General features: G+C 33.6%; 2 protein-coding genes across 4 annotated transcripts; both read right to left on the bottom strand.

Annotated features, from left to right (window-relative positions):
* Positions 1-1,621: 1,621 nt before the first annotated feature.
* Positions 1,622-8,553, bottom strand: LOC111045775 (spaetzle-processing enzyme-like). 2 transcript variants are annotated; one of them, XR_005571149.1, is made up of 7 exons: positions 8,355-8,553; positions 6,820-6,960; positions 5,660-5,771; positions 5,046-5,245; positions 3,807-3,911; positions 2,210-2,629; positions 1,622-1,917 (listed from the first exon to the last, which is right to left on the bottom strand). XR_005571149.1 is itself a non-coding variant. In XM_022331230.2 (6 exons), exons 1-6 carry the CDS (start codon positions 8,413-8,415, stop codon positions 2,283-2,285), a joined length of 966 nt encoding a protein of 321 aa, XP_022186922.2. In that variant the 5' UTR covers positions 8,416-8,553; the 3' UTR covers positions 2,100-2,282. The 2 variants fall into 2 exon arrangements, 1 of the variants encoding a protein (XP_022186922.2); XM_022331230.2 differs by lacking the exon at positions 1,622-1,917 and having other exon boundaries at positions 2,100-2,629.
* Positions 8,554-9,554: 1,001 nt separating this feature from the next.
* Positions 9,555-20,537, bottom strand: LOC111045774 (spaetzle-processing enzyme-like). 2 transcript variants are annotated; one of them, XM_039426642.1, is made up of 6 exons: positions 20,298-20,537; positions 18,535-18,675; positions 17,317-17,428; positions 16,617-16,816; positions 13,886-13,990; positions 9,555-9,907 (listed from the first exon to the last, which is right to left on the bottom strand). In XM_039426642.1, the coding sequence occupies exons 1-6, from the start codon at positions 20,350-20,352 to the stop codon at positions 9,561-9,563; spliced, it is 960 nt and encodes a 319-aa protein (XP_039282576.1). In that variant the 5' UTR covers positions 20,353-20,537; the 3' UTR covers positions 9,555-9,560. The 2 variants fall into 2 exon arrangements, with proteins under 2 accessions (XP_039282576.1, XP_039282575.1); XM_039426641.1 differs by lacking the exons at positions 16,617-16,816; positions 17,317-17,428 and adding exons at positions 14,208-14,407; positions 14,936-15,047 and having other exon boundaries at positions 20,298-20,494.

Genomic DNA, 20,537 nt, shown 5'->3' with positions numbered 1-20,537 from the left:
CTGATAAATTACTTGTTTATTTGTAACCTAGTTTGTTCACTTCTTGTTCATCTAGCATGATATAATAGGATTTTTATTATGATACGAAATTGAATTATTGAACTAATTGATTAGAATCTATAACTTTTGCGACCACTATCATCTATCAAAACATTCTTGTCAAACTAGCTTCGGTTGAAACAAAATGAAAGTTATCAAGTATCATTTTCTGTAATTCAATAGAATAATTAATATTTTTCAACATTCCTTAAATTTCATATTCTGTTATTCAATCGGATAAAAAAGGTAGTCCTCCTGATAATTTTTATTTTGTTCCAATAATTTCAGTAATCCTATAGTGAGTATTTAGCTTAAACAATTTCAAAAGTGGACGGAGTATTCAAACTTCAGCCAAATCATTGAGACACAGTTGAACGTTGTTCACGTTGAACGTTACTAGTCGTTCATATCACAGTCAATTACTTATCTATTGAAATGGTATCTAGTCTTCACCTGAAGATTGGCAATCTAGGAATTGGAATTGTTGTGCCAATGCGCAATTTGAGAAATCATCATCAGTTCCATTTCCACGTAAGAAGCTTTACATAGCCACTAGAGAGGTGTATTGCAATTGGTAACACCTTGGGAAATGGGATAGTTTTTTTGAAGCCTCCAATTTATTCGAAAAGAGAATGAAATTCCTATGTGAGCAGAATTGAAAAACACTTTTCTTTATATTTTTGAATAGAACACTTCTATACTCTGGATGTATTACTTTGACAGTTGCAATACACAAAGGCTGAAGCCGTTCTATTGCATGTAGATTTGCCTAAGCATAGGCCTACTCATTCAGTCACTTGGCGCCATGTGGTGGAACGGGTTGGCTGCAAGGGGTGGTGTGGAGGCCAACTATTATATTTATTGATAATCAAAACTGTATAAGGTAGACCTCACTATAGGAGCTAAAATAAAAATGATAAAACTATTTGAGAGAAAACTTGAGTGAATTAATTTGTATTTAATATACATTTGAGTTGTTTTTTACAGTGATTACCGGTATTCAATGGAAGGATACTTCAATGAATGAATGTGAATCCAAGGAATGTCATCAAAAACGAACAGTAAGACTAACTTCACACACATTCGGTTTTCATTCGTTCGGTTCGTTTTCGGAAACGGATGAGGCTCTCATACATATCAGGTTTTAATTCGTACGGTTGAAATTAGGTATTTCCTTCTGTGTTTGGATTTTCACAATTCATGCTGGTATTAAAATATAAAAGCTGGTGCTCAGATATTAAGATGTGATTCCTTGAACAACAAAATTTAAAGAAAATTTAAAATTGTGAACTATTTGAATAGTCTATTTTTAATTATATTATTTTTGAACGTTCGGAGTGATTATTTTTTTTTTTTTTAATTGAGAATTTGTTCCAATTTTGACACATGGCACATAACGTTCATCTCTTCTCTCCAATAATGAAATCATGTAATTTTTATGGAAAAGTTATATATATATATATATATATATATATATTATAATTATATTTATATATTAAAATTCTCGCTGAGTTTTAATTTATCTTCATATTTTTTTAGAGAACTATTCATTGAGAAAAAATTCTCCAGTGACTAACAGAAATGAATCGACCATATGATTTTGACATGGAAGATTTTGAAACAAATAATCACGATATCACGTTAAAACAAACAAAAAAGCAAGCGTGTGTAAAATACTTTGTTTTTATTTCCGGTTTCCTAGCAACTGATTCGAATATGATAAAACCTATTCGCTTCGAGGGGGCGTTCGGTGCTATGCGGTTGCTATTCGGTACCGAATTCTAACCGAATCCCCCTTTCACACTTATCGGAATTTGCCGAGAACGAAACGAACCGAACCGAACCGAATGTGTGTGAAACTAGCCTAAAGATCTCCATCTTTGGTAGAGAGTTAGTGGGGAGGATATTTTTAATATTCTTTCCGAAGAATGGACATTGATATGTCCAAAGCTCCGCCAATTTATGTAGATGCATAACAATATGATTATTATCTATAGTTATTATATTACAAACTGCTTTTTCATATCATATATAGTTCATCATTATTTTCTTTCTAGTCTATATTATGTAATTCATCTATAATTTTGCTGTATTGTAAGCTATGTATATAAGTGTATAGCCAGTATATACTGTAATCTACATAAATAAAGTACTCAATCAATCAATCAATCTTTTCTCTATGATTTCATCAAATACGAATAGTGGAGATCTCCATTTTTTATCTATTTTTCTCTCTCTTCCATCTAGTCCCTCATCTGATCCAGAATCCATTGAAGGTAGCTGGCAACTCTAGTATACCCGCTGGGTCGTATACCACCGTACCAGGAGGTGTCTCCTATTGGAGCAGTGCTTATAAAAATGCCAATCTGAAATTGTCTGGGAATGTCACCCTGGACGGATTTCACGATGAACATGGGACCTCCCGAATCGCCGAGGTGGGAGTATTGGGTTTGAGTCCCGGCGCAAATCTGCCATTCTGGAATGACAGATGCGAAGTCTGGAATAAGGGACAGTGCTTGCGTGCAGGTCGGCTGATCGAACACCTCCAGCGAGACTTTCTGTATTACAGTCGGATACTCGAGTTTATCGCCTGTGAAATAGAAATCAGATCATTTAAAGAAAATATATATAGGAAATTGTACAAATACATTTCATAGAATTTCAGCTAGGTAGAGCTACTACTTTTGACTGAGGTTCTAGAGTCGACATAAAAGAAGAAAAGAAGAAGAAGCAGAAAAGAAGAATTAAAACTCAGCACCCAGTCACCCAATGTCACCCTATCATTTGTGTATTTTTCTCTATCCATCAATCATCCTTCAACATGAGCAATTCAACTCAGAAGAAATCTAGTATCTAGACAAGGAAGAAGTATATTCTGAAGAAGTCATACATTGTGAAATTCTCAATACAGAAACAATAGATCATTTAACAATGTAATTTGGACACAATATCTGGAACACAGTTTTCGACTCCGCAGCTTCATTAAGACTAGTTTGGAGCTGAACATATTGAAAGCCCTCATTCCTAACCCCTGTGCTAAAAGTGGAGTACCGACAAGTTGACACTTGTTGCTGTATTGAGAATTTCCCACTCAACACTAAAGTTGCTATAACCATTGATGGAAAGCATAAAATGGTGAGTAATACATCAAATTGAAGATAATTGAATGCTCTACATCCCAACGTTCAGTACTTATTTTTCCTATGCATTGTTGTTGAGTAATAAGCCCTGACAGTTGGAAAAGCTGTAAGAAAAACTGTCTTTTCAAAGATTTTACACTTTTGAAAGTGAATAATATCTAAAACTAAAAGAGATATCACAAAACTCTACTCAACAAAACTTCTAGGAAATATATGTAGCTCCATTTTTGCTCTGTCAGTCATGTCGCTGCATTGTTTCCAAGGCACGAGCATGTAAGCCAGAAATGAAATAACTCAACTTTTAAACCACCCTCATCCCTTAAACACAAGGGGTAGGGATGATGACTTTTGATATGTTTACCTACTAAGTGGTCTAAACAATTTCGATTAGTATTTCATCTAACCTCTCATCTTATCCAATAAAGGTAACTAGCAACTCTAGTATATCCAGTAGGTGGTTCACCAACTTTCCAGTATCATCATGGCATTGAAAGGAGTGTATAAAAACACTAAATTGAAACTGATTTCACAACTAGCTATCAACCTAAATCTGCCTATTCATGGAAAAAGAGCACGATTTTATTACAAGATTTTTCAACAAAAAAATGAACACCAACAAAATCCTACCTTGGGTTAAACGATATCCTCCCCAACCAATAGTCTCAGCTATCAGACCACCATAATTTTGGTGTAGTAAATATCCATACTCCAAGCAGATTGGTAGTACAAAATCTGTCAAAAATAATAAAACTGTAAGCTTAATTGAAAATTTGAAAATGCTATTGGAATGAGCAAGTAATTCTTATTGTGGGGGTTGCGGCAAAGATTGAAGGTATCAGAGAAGGTAGCTTTTTTTATTTTGTTTTATTATCTTTCACACTTGTTTTCTTGGTTCTTATTTTGTACTAAAAGTAAATTTTATTATCATGGCGATTCTGTTGCTTAAGCCGCCATTTTGTCACACCGTTGAGGGGGAGGAGACTGTCTAGCTAGGCCAATGGCAGGCGTTCATGCCCTTGACCAATAGCAGTACTCGCCTACTAGTATAAATTCTGCTGCTCTTGTATTTAGTTTTAGTTTATCAGAGATTGACAAATGGTGTAATAACCGAAACCGCTCTTTCTAATTATCAATAAATCAGTGGTTTTTTGACAATTTCTTAGTCTTTTTCATTCAATAGCTTATGAGACTTGAAAGAGTTGAGAATAATGAATGTTTATCTAAATGTCTCCGCTTCCTTCTACCTTCCACCTTCTACTCTACCTTCGCTGCTCCACTATGCTCTGACACATTCGAATACTTCCATTACTTTCTAACACCCTCAGCTACCTTCTCTGAAATCCTCTACCTTCATCGCTCCACTATGTTCCAATCAGAGAGGATAAGCAATAATAAAAGTCATATAAGGAAATCAGAAGTTCAAACGCTAGTGCTTCCATGGAAAAAATAATCCAATTTTATTGAAATACTTGTAAACAATACTTGGAATTATCTAATTATTAACAATTCTTCAAATTATAGAGTTTCCCAAAACACCACAGAAAAATCAAATTATCAAGAAAATGGAAAACAATCAAGTGATTGATAGTATGCTACATCATATTTATTGAGTAAAGAGTTAATAATGATATACCATATTTATAAAGAGTCCAATAATTAAATAAAAAATGGGATGCTTCACGATATAGTGAGATGCTACAAGATAGTTTAAGGAAATTAATCCAAGTATGTAAAGGACTTTTCTCCATATTGTATTTTTTCCATGTTTAATAAATACCTCTGACATGGGTTACATGACAGAGAGAAAAATAAATAAAAATATTAATTATCAATTATTGATTATTAATTCTGATTGATTTTCTTTACCTGTAAAAACGAATCCTTGATCAACTCTGCCCAAAGCTATGTCTGCATGAGGATGATAAGAGAAATTATCATGTGGTATGTACTCATGATGTAATATAACCTCGGAAGCAGGGTACTCAATGTGAGTTGGTGCACAAACACCATTGACGTCACAATCAGGTTCACTGGCTAAGTCATAATCGCCAACTATGAATCGTATGCTAAAAAGTAACAGAAATTGAACAGTCAATAGAAATGAGCAAATTATTTGAAGTAGCACAATTGAAATGATTTCATCTACTTAAATAACTCAACAGAGAACATTGTTTATACAGTGGCTACCATTATATATGATGGATCTACTTTTGATGAATCGAACAGGCTCAAAATTCTATCTATAGTAAGGTCCACATTATAATGACAGTATTTGATTAACATTGGTGTTGCTATCCTTATATGAATGGTGATGCTGTTATCCTATCTTTCTCCACTGCCATTATAACGTGGACCTCACTATGGTGAAAAATTGATCATGCTTTGAGTTAATTCATCATGGTGGAGGTAGAAATCTTATATCCTATTTACAAGAAAGACAAATTAGAGAATTGATAATAGAATAGATACAGTAAACTCACTTGGAAATATCATGAATTAAATCAATGAAGCAGTGTGCAGCACTCAGAATGTATTTCTCACTTATTATAGATCCACCACATTGGAAGAAATGAGTCTGGCCAGAAATGGGGTCTGTGGAAAATTAATTTGAATGAAATTAATTATTATTCTATGAAGTCTTCCCATGGAGAATATTGAAATCAAGTTGTGAAGTTTGCTCATATTTTTAACCTCTGATTGGCCATCTCATGAATATGAGACAAATATAGAAATAAATTACAAAAGAATAACAAATAAATACAAAGGCTCACACAATAATATCTATAATTTATTGAAATGTTTATAATATAATGTTATATAAAAGTGATTGGAATGTGAACTAGAGATAAGACATTAAGTTGTATCTGTAATTAATGTTGAATGGTATAATAATGTTCATTGTTTTATGTGAATTCTATGTTATAATATTTGAAAGTTGAGACGAATGTAGAGTAACGAAAATGTATCTCTTAGGGAAATTTAAAAGCCTACCAATTCAACTTTTCAATTTTGGGGGCTTCATGTAATGATCAATTTTTGTAGAATCCAATATTGAAAATATCATCATAAAAACAAGGAATGAAATAGATATATATTGAAGAGTGTCAGTCATGATAGAATTTCAAATGAAGGCACCAAACTCCAAACCATGTTCACCTGTTATCTGCCAACCTTCCCATAACAAATAGCTCATCAACCGACTGATAACCAGTGCAGGCTCAGTCATAAATATAACTCTCTTTCATTTTTCCAATTCCTTAATGGAGTAAAATACTTCAAACATAATAGTTTATCCTCATTCCTTCACCCATATACTGGCAAGATGACAATTACCCAGAGAATCTGAGCAACAATCCTGCAAGGACTGATATGGGATGAGTGATGAGTCTCCTATTCCTCTTGTTTCTGTGTCTCCTGTTGCCATGTGCCATGAAGAAAGGTTGTTCTGGAAAAACGTTTTGTCGAAAATATCCAGATGTATGCAGTCGACTGATAACAAAACTATGAGTGTGTGTGCTGTCATGTATAAGACTTATAAGAGTAGCAATCTATAGATCAGCGTCAGTGAGTACAAAAATGAACATTTCATTTATTGTCCTTTCTGGACGTCACCTCATGGCTTATGACGCCTAAAACTCACCTCTCTTATCAGTAATCACAAGGACCATCCAAGGAAACTCTCCTAAGCTGGCATCTTGCCCACCAAATATTCTCAGAGCCGGCTGAAGACCACATTGCTTATCATTGACCAGATGCCAATTGGGATGTTGAGTTGGGTCAACTGCAAAATATTTCTATATATTTTTGCAAATAAATGAATGAATAATAACAAGAAATAGCATCAGATGGAATAAAATTCAAAGCCACCATGCTCTAACAAGTCTATTAAAAACATTTGGATACATGCATAGGAATAAAAACAAAAATATAGTAAAATGGTCATTAATAAAGAATCTATTTCTAATAATTGTACAGAATAATGATTATGAATGATCAATTCTTGCAATGAAATAAGCTTGAACATAGAATCATAGACTACACATTGGATTTACAAAATGGGCTGGAGAATTTCTATTGATTTAGAGTTGCAAATTCTTATGAAATTGTGTTATTAGATTGCATTTGAGTTTATGATTTTATCTATTATAATAATAATAATAATATCGATTCAGAGGCCCGGGTTCAAATCCCGGCCCGGGCCAAGATATTCATCTCGGGCCACTCCCGTGTTTCGGATGGACACGTTAAGCCGTCGGTCCCGGCTGCCTAAAAAGCAGTCGTTAGGTCATGTCAGAGGCCCTGAAATTGATCAGTTGCGACCTGAAAACTCTGACACCAGACCTGAACCAGCCAGGTCACTCGATATTATTATTATTATTATTATCTATTATAGATACAAAGTGAAGTGGAGCTCATGAACTGAACTATATTTTAACACTAACTGAATTATAAACATAATGCGATTATTAACATTTTGATGAAGAGATTCCACAAAATCGTTGTAAGCAGTTCATTTGGTGCTTATATTTTTGTGATTGTTGTTTACATGATATGATTCTCTAATATGATTTCGGTCATAATCACAAATTATCATATTGAATGGAGCCAGGAAAATAGACGTTACATGAAATAAGAGAGAATCAACAAATACAGTAAGTATTGAGTAGATCACAAAACTTGATTGTGGATTTCTATATAAAAAACTTACCCACAAGCTTGTAATAATAGTATAGTTGGATAAAAAAGCCCAATTGACTCAGAACATAATTATGGGATGGAATGTAAATTTCTTTCTATGTGGATTTGATAATGCCAAGCACATTCAACAATAGGGGCTCATGGGAAACATGGAAAATGGAGAAATTAAAAAAACTAACATGGATGAGTTTTGAGCTAACAACAAAAACATAGTAATACTGTTTAATCATAGCTATTGGTGTGGTATCAAGCTCTTCATTTTCTTGATATTAGTTCATCAATATTGATATAGATATTATCTTGACAAGTTATCAATTTCTTTCTGTTAACAATGGTACTCACTTGTCTGTAAGCTTATCTACCATGATCGGGAGTGATATTCATTATGGCCATCTCTATATAGGCCAACGGGAATGAGATAAACTCATTATCATATAAGATATATAACTCATTATCATACAATTCAAATAAACTTACAATCACATCGAACGTATGAGGTTATTATGACAATTATTATAAAACAGACAAGAACCTTCATTTATATCAAAAAGTGAACAGATGAATGAAACTTTTTTGGCCACTTCAAAATATAGAGAACTAGTTTGTTAAGTTTGTAGATGATAGTGAGAGCTTCATGACAAATCGATGTTTTCAGTTGAGAGATTTTAATTTGTCTGCAAGATTGGAAATCATTCATCAATAACGGGATAAACTTGACTGATCGTAATGAAAGTTTTAATGTTGATTGATAGGAATATGGTATTAATTAGTATGAATCAAATCAAAAGTCAAATTCTATTACAGAAATTATATTCGGTTCTTCAATATTGGTTGTCTTACTTTCTAGATTTTATTCACTCATTTGAAAATGACATTACTGTTGAAACATGTTGTGGGTTTAATTTTTTTCTAAAAAGTACTTTAATGTTTCATGTTCATTTATTGATAAGCTTATTAGTCTGTAACAGGGTGAAATGAGAGAGATGTTATCATTTCCACGTAATTTATGAAAATGACAACATCGCCTTCATTCCACTTTGAGACTAGTGGCTCATCGATTTTTGGATGTACGATTTTTGCCATCCTTATAAATTCTATGGCCCGGTTGCACAAAAGCCAAAAGTTGAATTTTGATCGTGATTAAATTCCACGAGGACAAATAGAAAAAGGTTGAAATGATCAGAAGAAGAAGGCGTCTTTGATTGGCTCTCATGGCATTTTATCTGGATTGAAAGTCAACTGACTTTGTGCAAAAACTATGTGTCTATATTTTTCTATATTGGAGATTTCTATATTGAAGTGTTTGTTCAAATTATGTGGTTGTATGGAGATATTCCCCAACATATCTATTCCTAGTCTAAAATCTCTTACTAGGTGCTACAATAATGGAAAGAAAAATAGTTTGAGAAATATTATTATTATATATTACAATTATTATTGAACGAAAATCCTAAATAAATGCTGCAAATCACCAGTTTGAGAAAAACGTCAGCAAATGTATCTGAATTTAATATATTAAACTTTGAATCTTTTGTAAAGTAATCACCATTGGGAGGACCGAGGAAGTAAAGTGGAATTGGGTAAAAAGTCCTATTGAAGAAGATTTCTATGAATGAGTTAATATTTAATGCACTTCATCACAGACAAATAGTGAAGATCTCTATCTTTCCTCTTTGATTTCATCTAGTCCCTCATCTGATCCAGTATCCATTGCAGATAGCTGGCAACTCTAGTATACCCACTGGGTCGTATACCACCGTACCAGGAGATGTCTCCTAGTGGAGCGGCGTTTATAACAACACCAATCTGAAACTGCCTCGGAATGTCACCCTGGACAGATTTCACGATGAACATGGGACTTCCCGAATCGCCGAGAGAGGAGTATTGGTTTTGAGTCCCGGCGCAAATCTGCCATTCTGGAATGACAGATGGAAAGTCTGGACTAATAGACAGTGCTCGCGTGCAGTTCGGCTGGTCGAACACCTCCAGCGAGATTTTCTGTAGTACAGTCGGGTACTCGAATTTACCATCTGAGGAATCAAATCAGATAATTTGAAAAAATATATATCTACAAATTCATTAATATTATTTCAGCTGGGTAGAGCTACTTTTGAATGGAGGTTCTACAATCAAAGAAGAAGAAGAAGACGAAGAAGAAGAAGAAGAAGAAAAAGAAGAAGGAGAAAAAATAAGAAGTAGAATCGTAATAATCACCCAGTACCTTTTATTCCACAGCTTTCTATAGTAGTAGATATTTGTGATATGAGTCATCAGTCTCACATTGTTAATTCTTGTGAATAATAATCAATTTCATGTAAACTGTATCATATTCGCCAGGGAATATATAAATATACTAGCAGGGCACCCGTGCTTCACTACGGGAATTGAAAGATCGGATTATTCATGCGGAATATTTTATAATCCAAATTCAATCAAAATCTTTATAATAGTTTTCAAGATCCCATCATACAAACAAAAATTGCTTGCTGAATAGAACTGGAACAATGAATAGATATATTCGTCAATGTGATAAAATGTTGTATCGGAAAGGTTCACTCGCTCTCCTAGATGAAATAGTTATTTGTGTAACTAGTGCGCAAAGTGACAGTTTGCTGCATCGAAAGAAACGTTTACGCCCGAGCCGTAGGCGAGGGCGGATTGGTTTCTTGAGTGCAGCAAACAAACTTTGCGCACGTATTTCACATTAAATTTTTCCTACAGTTACCATTGAATATGAAAAGTGGGTAATTATGGGTAAATTGCCTGAATAATGTATGTGTGTTCGAATGGCGGGGGGCAGCTGTGTGGTGTGTGCTGTGGTGGCACTGTGCTGTCGTTGTCCTTGGTTATAATATCTACTTAATAATTAGCGCGTTGTGCTTGGTTGCACCTCTGCTCACTATAGCAGCCACAGCAGTCACTGTTACCAACTTCATTTTGATTTTGCTGCACTAGTGCTCCATATAACCTACTAACTATTTTGCGTTGTCATGCTGCAAATCTGGAGTACGCAAAGTACTCACTTTGCGCACTAGTGCGGAAAAGTGATTCTTTGCAGCCTGCAATCAGTGCACAAATGGTCACTTTTCAGGGTATCTGTAGGAAAAAGCTATTATATATATAATATATTATATTCCCAACTCATCTCAAGCAGTTTTATTGGATGGGGGGGAGGAAGAATGTAGGAGCCGAACGACACCTAGCTAGCTATAGGTTCTGTTTCAAGTTTCATTCAAAATATCGGAGCACCGAGCTTCACTCCGGAGTATTATGCTTTTATAGAAGCATAAAAGCATAGTTATAATATTTATTTATTTGAAACTATCAAGGGAAATTTCAGCAATAGCTAGCTTTCAACGTAGACTCATAAAAATCACGATTTGATTACAAGATTCTGGAATAAAAAATGAATACCAACAATATCTATCTATCTATCTATCTTACCTTGGCTTCTACGATAGGCCCCCCCAACCAATAGTCTGGGCTACCAGGCCACATAATTCTGGTGAAGTAAATATCCATACTCCAAGCAGATTGGTAACACAAAATCTGTAAAAATATAAATAAGTGTGAAGTCAATTAATAATTTGAAATTGCTATTGAAGCAAACAAGCAAATCACATGTGAGGGTCGAAACATAGTAGAGTGATATACCATATTTTTACAGAGATTCCAATAATTAAGTATTGATTATTAATAATTGTTATAATTGATTTTCTCACCTGTAAATTATTGATTAATAATCATAATTCATTTTCTTCACCTGTAAAAACGAATCCTTGATCACTCTGCCCAAAGCTAAATCTGCATGAGAATGATAAGAGAAATTATCATGTGGTATGTACTCATGATGTATGATAACTTCGGAAGCTAGGTACTCAATAGAGTTTGGTGCACAGACACCGTTGACGTCACAATCAGGTTCACTGGCTAAGTCATAATCGCCGACTCTGAATCGTATGCTAAAAAGTAACAGAAATTGAACAGTCAATAGAAATGAGCAAATGATGTAAAGTGGCACAATTGAAGTAATTTCATCAACTGATATGACTCTGTAGAAAACATTATACAGTGGCTATCATATTTACTATGTATCTACCTTGATGAATTGAATAGGCGCAGAATTCGATCAATAGTAAGTCCACTTTAATATAATTGCAGTATTAAATACTTGAAATTTTGATAGATTAGATAGCTATCCTTGTCTATCATTAGACAAAGCAGATAGCGCTATCCTTCTCTAGCTCCGCAACTTTGCCAACAATGTAGGAATATAATCAAATTACAAAATATTTGAGCGGCGAGGCTGTTCTACTTTTGTCTCTTTCTCCACTGTCACTATAACGTGGACCTCAGTATAGTAAGGAAATGATAAGGCTATGAAACGATTTATCTTGATGAAGATAAGATATCCATATATTCTACAAATACATCTCATAGAATAGAGATGATACATGAAGAGTTGTACAAATACATCTCATAGAACTTTTCACTTTTGACTGGAGATTCTAGAGTCGAAGTAGAAGAAGAAGAAGAAGAAGAAGAAGAAGAAGAAGAAGACGAAGAAGAAGAAGAAGAAGAAGAAAGAAGAAGAAGAAGAAGAAGAAGAAGAAGAAGAAGAAGAAGAAGACGACGAAGAAGAAGAAGAAGAAGAAGAAGAAGACGAAGAAGAAGAAGAAGAAGAAGAAGAAGAAGAAGAAGACGAAGAAGAAGAAGAAGAAGAAGAAGAAGAAGAAGGAGAAAAAATAAGAAGTAGAATCGTAATAATCACCCAGTACCTTCTATTCCACAGCTTTCTATAGTAGTAGATATTTGTGATTTGAGTCATCAGTCTCACATTGTTGATTCTTGTGAATAATGATGAATTTCATGTAAACTGTATCATATTCGCCAGGGAATATATAAATATACTAGCAGGGCACCCGTGCTTCACTACGGGAATTGAAAGATCGGATTATTCATGCGGAATATTTATAATCCAAATTCAATCAAAATCTTTATAATAGTTTTCAAGATCCCATCATACAAACAAAAATTGCTTGCTGAATAGAACTGGAACAATGAATAGATATATTCTCGTCAATGTGATAAAATGTTGTATCGGGAAAGGTTCACTCGCTCTCCTAGATGAAATAGTTATTTGTGTAACTAGTGCGCAAAGTGACAGTTTGCTGCATCGAAAGAAACGTTTACGCCCGAGCCGTAGGCGAGGGCGGATTGGTTTCTTGAGTGCAGCAAACAAACTTTGCGCACGTATTTCACATTAAATTTTTCCTACAGTTACCATTGAATATGAAAAGTGGGTAATTATGGGTAAAATTGCCTGAATAATGTATGTGTGTTCGAATGGCGGGGGGCAGCTGTGTGGTGTGTGCTGTGGTGGCACTGTGCTGTCGTTGTCCTTGGTTATAATATCTACTTAATAATTAGCGCGTTGTGCTTGGTTGCACCTCTGCTCACTATAGCAGCCACAGCAGTCACTGTTACCAACTTCATTTTGATTTTGCTGCACTAGTGCTCCATATAACCTACTAACTATTTTGCGTTGTCATGCTGCAAATCTGGAGTACGCAAAGTACTCACTTTGCGCACTAGTGCGGAAAAGTGATTCTTTGCAGCCTGCAATCAGTGCACAAATGGTCACTTTTCAGGGTATCTGTAGGAAAAAGCTATTATATATATAATATATTATATTCCCAACTCATCTCAAGCAGTTTTATTGGATGGGGGCGGGAGGAAGAATGTAGGAGCCGAACGACACCTAGCTAGCTATAGGTCTGTTTCAAGTTTCATTCAAAATATCGGAGCACCGAGCTTCACTCCGGAGTATTATGCTTTTATAGAAGCATAAAAGCATAGTTTATAATATTTATTTATTTGAAACTATCAAAGGAAAATTTCAGCAATAGCTAGCTTTCAACGTAGACTCATAAAAAATCACGATTTGATTACAAGATTCTGGAATAAAAAATGAATACCAACAATATCTATCTATCTATCTATCTTACCTTGGCTTCTACGATAGGCCCCCCAACCAATAGTCTGGGCTACCAGGCCACCATAATTCTGGTGAAGTAAATATCCATACTCCAAGCAGATTGGTAACACAAAATCTGTAAAAATATAAAATAAGTGTGAAGTCAATTAATAATTTGAAATTGCTATTGAAGCAAACAAGCAAATCACATTGTGAGGGTCGAAACATAGTAGAGCTATTACCATATTTTTACAGAGATTCCAATAATTAAGTATTGATTATTAATAATTGTTATAATTGATTTTCTTCACCTGTAAAATTATTGATTAATAATCATAATTCATTTTCTTCACCTGTAAAAACGAATCCTTGATCAACTCTGCCCAAAGCTAAATCTGCATGAGAATGATAAGAGAAATTATCATGTGGTATGTACTCATGATGTATGATAACTTCGGAAGCTAGGTACTCAATAGAGTTTGGTGCACAGACACCGTTGACGTCACAATCAGGTTCACTGGCTAAGTCATAATCGCCGACTCTGAATCGTATGCTAAAAAGTAACAGAAATTGAACAGTCAATAGAAATGAGCAAATGATGTAAAGTGGCACAATTGAAGTAATTTCATCAACTGATATGACTCTGTAGAAAACATTATACAGTGGCTATCATATTTACTATGTATCTACCTTGATGAATTGAATAGGCGCAGAATTCGATCAATAGTAAGTCCACTTTAATATAATTGCAGTATTAAATACTTGAAATTTTGATAGATTAGATAGCTATCCTTGTCTATCATTAGACAAAGCAGATAGCGCTATCCTTCTCTATCTCCGCAACTTTGCCAACAATGTAGGAATATAATCAAATTACAAAATATTTGAGCGACGAGGCTGTTCTACTTTGTTTCTTTCTCCACAGCCACTATAACGTGGACCTCAGTATAGTAAGGAAATGATAAGGCTATGAAACGATTTATCTTGATGAAGATAAGATATCCATATATTCTATATTCTATATTCTTGATCCTGCAAGAAAGATAAAATATCAAGTTGATAATAAACTATGTGCACTCACTTGGAAGTATCATGTATTAAATCAATGAAGCAGTGCGCAGCACTAAGGATGTATTTCTCACTTATTATAGATCCACCACATTGGAAAGGGCTGGTCTGACCAGTAATTAGATCTGTGGAAAATGAATTCGATTGAAATTAATTATCAGAAATTAATCCATAGAGAATATATATAGTTATTTGTATATCTAGAGTGAAAAGTATTACTTTTTCTCCCTGAGGGAAAAAGTTTGAAGCCCGAGGCAAAGCCGAGGGCAACAATTTTCCTGAGGGAGAAAAAGTATTTTTCGCTCGTGATGTACACAACATTTTTCCTCCATCTACAATTTTTTATAGAAACTACAAATCAAATCATTTTGATAACTTACATTATTGGTGACAATGTTTTCTAACAACATAACCTAAAATCTAAAACCTAAAAACCGGTCGTCTGATTGGCACTGCCAATATATGTATAAATTTTTATCGTCTACTAATATTAAGTATGAAATATCATACAAACATATATTTCATGAGTTGATCAAATTTCTGGTTGTGGTATTGAATTCAGTTGACTCAATGACAGACACCTCTATTATGCTTCTTCATCTGAGCTTAGACCTTCTAACATATTTCAAATGTAAGTTATTAAAATAGATTTGCTTCCCATGTTATTCAAATGGAGTTACTTTTACGCTCTAGGGAGTTTTTCTCTTTTTTTCGTCCAGAGAGCGAAAAAGTGTCACTTTAATATTATGTTCCAGGGAGTAAAGTAAGCACTTTAGACAGTAGCTGAGAAAAAATAAATTTGTGAAGCTTACTCCACTTATACGAGGGTCGTTTTTTCAACCTCTGATTGTCCATCCCATGAATATAATACGAGTGTATACAGAGTGATTCATAATTATGGTAAAATAATTTAATACGTGATAGTAGAGGTAAAAATAAGAAAAAAAGTTCTAATAAACATATCCATAAACGCAAAATTAGCAAGCTATACAGGATGAAAGATTTCGCCCGGAATTCAGTTCCTCTGGTGAAATACACCCGATGCTGAATTGTTTGGGGACTAGTTTTTGAAAAACTTATGCTGGATTCATATAGAAAAATATCTGAAAAATTGAATAAAACTAGTCTGGAATCTGTAGTGTGAGTAGTTTTTGAGAAAAAAGTTGAAATATGCAAAAAATCTAAGTAGAAAAACACAGACTTCTACGTTTGATGCCCAATAACTTTCTTTAATGACCAGTAAACAAATAATTCCGCAATAAAAATTATAGAGAATTAATCTGAGAAAAATAATGTAAGCTGTGTAAACTAAATTAAAAAAAAAGTGGATAAAATGTATTTTTATGTAGTAAATTACACCACAAAATTGGTGTTTTTATGAGGAAGAACTAATAACTCATAGGTTGTAGCTGATTGCAAATAGAACTTGATTTCAAGAACAGCTGGTCCAAACAGCTGATTTATTTTGTTTTAAATAAAAAAATATTAAAAGAATTATCAGCTGAATTATTTCAGAAATATTTTAGCTCACTGTTGAACAAAAAAACAAATCACATTGTGAGGGTCGAAACATATAGCTCTATTACCATATTTTTACAAAGATTACAATAATTGAATATCTATTATCAATTATTATAATCGATTTTCTTCACCTGTAAAATTATTGATTAATGATTATAATTCATTTTCATTACCTGTGAAAACGAATCCTTGATCAACTCTGCCCAAAGCTAGATCTGCATGAGAATGATAAGAGAAATTATCATGTGGTATGTACTCATGATGTATGATAACTTCGGAAGCTAGGTACTCAATAGAGTTTGGTGCACAGACACCGTTGACGTCACAATCAGGTTCACTGGCTAAGTCATAATCGCCGACTCTGAATCGTATGCTAAAAAGTAACAGAAATTGAACAGTCAATAGAAATGAGCAAATGATGTAAAGTGGCACAATTGAAGTAATTTCATCAACTGATATGACTCTGTAGAAGACATTATACAGTGGCTATCATATTTACTATGTATCTACCTTTGATGAATTGAATAGGCGCAGAATTCGATCGATAGTAAGTCCACTTTATAATTGCAATATTAAATACTTCAAATTTTGATCGATTAGATAGCTATCCTTGTCTATCATTAGACAAAGCATATAGCGCTATCCTTCTCTAGCTCCGCAACTCTGCCAACAATGTAGGAATATAATCAAATTACAAAATATTTGAGCGGCGAGGCTGTTCTACTTTGTTTCTTTCTCCACTGCCATTACTACGTGGATTTTACTATAGCAAGAAACTGATAAGGGCTATGAAATTATTTATCCTGATGAAGATACAAATATTATATCCAAGAAAGATAAAATAGAAATTGATAATAAACTATGTGCACTCACTTGGAAGTATCATGCATTAAATCAATGAAGCAGTGCGCAGCACTAAGGATGTATTTCTCACTTATTATAGATCCACCACATTGGAAAGGGCTGGTCTGACCAGTAACGAGATCTGTGGAAAATGAATTCGACTGAAATCAATTATTATTAAGTCATTCCATGTAGAATATGAGAATCAATCTTTTGATCCATGTAGAATCAATTTGTGAAGTTTACTCCACTTATACAAGGGTCATTTTTTCAACCTGCGATTGGCCATCCCATGAATATAAGACTGTTCCTGGACCAGCTGTTCTTGAAATCAATGTTCTATTTGCAATCAGCTACAACCTATGAGTTATTAGTTCTCTCCTCATAAAACAGCAAATTTTGTGGTGTAATTTACTACATAAAAATACATTTTATCCAACTTTTTTTAAAATTTAGTTTACACAGCTTACATCATTTTTCTCAGAATTAAATTCTCTACAATTTTTATTGCGGGAAATTATTCGTTTACTGGTCATTAAAGAAAGTTATTGGGCATCAAACGTAGAAGTCTGTGTTTTTCTACTTGGATTTTTTGCATATTTCAACTTTTTTCTCAAAAACTTCTCACACTACAGATTCCAGACTAGTTTTATTCAATTTTTCAGATATTTTTCCATATGAATCCAGCATAAGTTTTTCAAAAACTAGTCCCCAAACAATTCAGCATCGGTGTATTTCACCAGAGGAACTGAATTCCGGGCGAAATCTTTCATCCTGTGTAGCTCGCTAATTTTGCGTTTATGGATATATGTTTATTAGAACTTTTTTTCTTATTTTTACCTCTACTATCACGTATTAAATTATTTTACAATAATTATGAATCACCCTGTATAAATGAATAATTCCCCCTTTGCTGCTGTCTAATTTTCAGGAGTATGAATCAAGTAAAGGATATTGAATTTTTTATTTAATATGTAGCCTCTATAGGTAATAAAATTGTGTAAAAATGGAGCTGACCAGTATGGATTATATATTTTCTAAAATAGAATACTACTAAGAATGTAATTCTGACTTGATACTCGTGGATCAATCACAACTGAATGTAATTTATGGTCAAGTACCTTGAAAAACACTAAGAAATCATCAGTAGGAAATGGGATTCAATTTCTGGTTTCATCACCAGCAAGGGTTCATTTGAAAGTGTCCTTTCTAGACGTCATCTCATGGCGTATCACGCCTAAAACTCACCTGTCTTATCAGAAATTACAACAACCATCCAAGGAAACTCTCCCAAGCTGGCATCTTGCCCACCAAATATTCTCAGAGCCGGCTGAAGACCACATTGCTTATCATTGACCAGATGCCAATTGGGATGTTGAGTCGGGTCAACTGCAAAATATTTCTATATAAGCTGAAATGTTACAGCAATCGTTCAGGAATCTCAACACAGATTTCAAGAGTGTATTCATGCAGGAGAAAGCAAGCCATCTTGAAGAACAGTAACAGGAAATTGCATCATTTGAAATAAAATTTAAAGATGGTCTATCAATTCTTTTAAAAGCATTTGAATTATTTATTCAATCAATCAGCAGTACACAACGACCCGAGAAGTACCACAGGCTTAAGCCCAAAAGGGTTCCAATAGAACGAGTTTCATTAAAGGAATATACCCCAAATTTTTTTGAAATAGAGTCATGATATAGGTATAATTTTTTATTTATTTTCAAGTACTGTACAGTACATTATTATGAACGATCCATTCTTGCAATGTCGAAATAAGCTTGACTCACAAAATCTAATGAGTTTGAATTTAATGGATTACAAAATGGGCTGTAGAATTTTCATTGATTCAGAGTTATAAATTCTAATAAAATATGAGTATTTGGGTTTGTAGTTCTATTAAAAGATACCGATATTAAGTAACGTGGGGCTTACAAACTGAACTATTTATTGAAATAATTATGGAGAGCTTCTGCAAAATCAATGTGATCGGTCCATATAGTGTTTGTATGTTTGTGGTTTGTTGTTTATATGATATTATTCCACTCCACTTATATGATTCTCATATATGATAATATTGAATGAAGTTAGGGGTATGGACGTTACATAAAATGAGAGAGAATCAGATGGAAATTACTGAGATATTGACAACAGGGTAGAAAGCTAGATGGAAAATCGATGAGCGCTACAATTCAAAAATTATTTGTCAGGCCGGGAGCCGAACCCAGTACCTCCTAATTGCCGGCCAGGAATGCCATAGAACAAGCCTTATTGGTTCAAAAAAATATTTGATGAAAACTTGAATATATCTTCCTAATGTGGATTGGACAATGTCAAGCACATTCATCTCTAATAAGGGGTTGATGGGAAACATGGAAAATGGAGAAAGTGAAAAAACTAACATTGATAAGTTTTGGGTTTAGAACAAAACCATAGTAATACTGTGGTATCATATCTTTTGGTGTGGTATCAATTTCTTCATTTTCTTGATATTGGTTATCAATATTGATATTAGATATCTTAAAAAGTTATCAATATTTTTTTATCTATTTTACTGTTAAAAAATGAATCCCACTTGTTTGTATAAATACAAAGGATCACTTCACTTATATAGGCTATTTTGTCCAAATTAATAAAAAACAATATAACAACTTGTAGTACCCTTTATTAAAAACTTTAAAATATTTTAACGACTAGTTTTGACCATTGGCTATTTTCAAGTTAACAATGTTAACATGTAAAAAAACACATTTTTTATTAATGTCAACTTGAAAAATTATGGTAGAAGCTAGTCGATAAAATAGTTTAATGTTTTCAATAAAGGGTACTACAAGTTTTTATTAAATACAAAGGAACTTATCTACCATGATCAGGAGTGATATTCATTATGATCATCTCTATATAGGCCTACGGGAATGAGATAAACTCCATTATAATATATGACTCATTATCATATAATTCAAATATTAATTATCATTGAACGAATATCCATTTGATTCAAATAAACTTACAATCACATCGAACGTTTGAGGCTATGACGATTATAAAACAGACAATAATCTTCATTTATATCAGAAAGTGAACTGATGAATGGAGAAGTTTCGGCTACTTCAAATATAAAATAGAGAACTAGTTTGTTAAGTTGGTAGATGATTGTGAGAGCTTCATGACAAATCTATGTTTTCAGTTGAGAGATTTTAATGTGTCTGCAAGATTGGAAATCATTCATCAATAACGGGATAATCTTGACT

Source organism: Nilaparvata lugens, chromosome 4, assembly GCF_014356525.2.
Source record: "Nilaparvata lugens isolate BPH chromosome 4, ASM1435652v1, whole genome shotgun sequence".
In the NCBI taxonomy this organism is placed as follows: domain Eukaryota; kingdom Metazoa; phylum Arthropoda; class Insecta; order Hemiptera; family Delphacidae; genus Nilaparvata; species Nilaparvata lugens.
The sequence above is the reverse complement of the archived record's forward strand: the minus strand, read 5'-3'. Positions and strand labels throughout refer to the sequence as shown.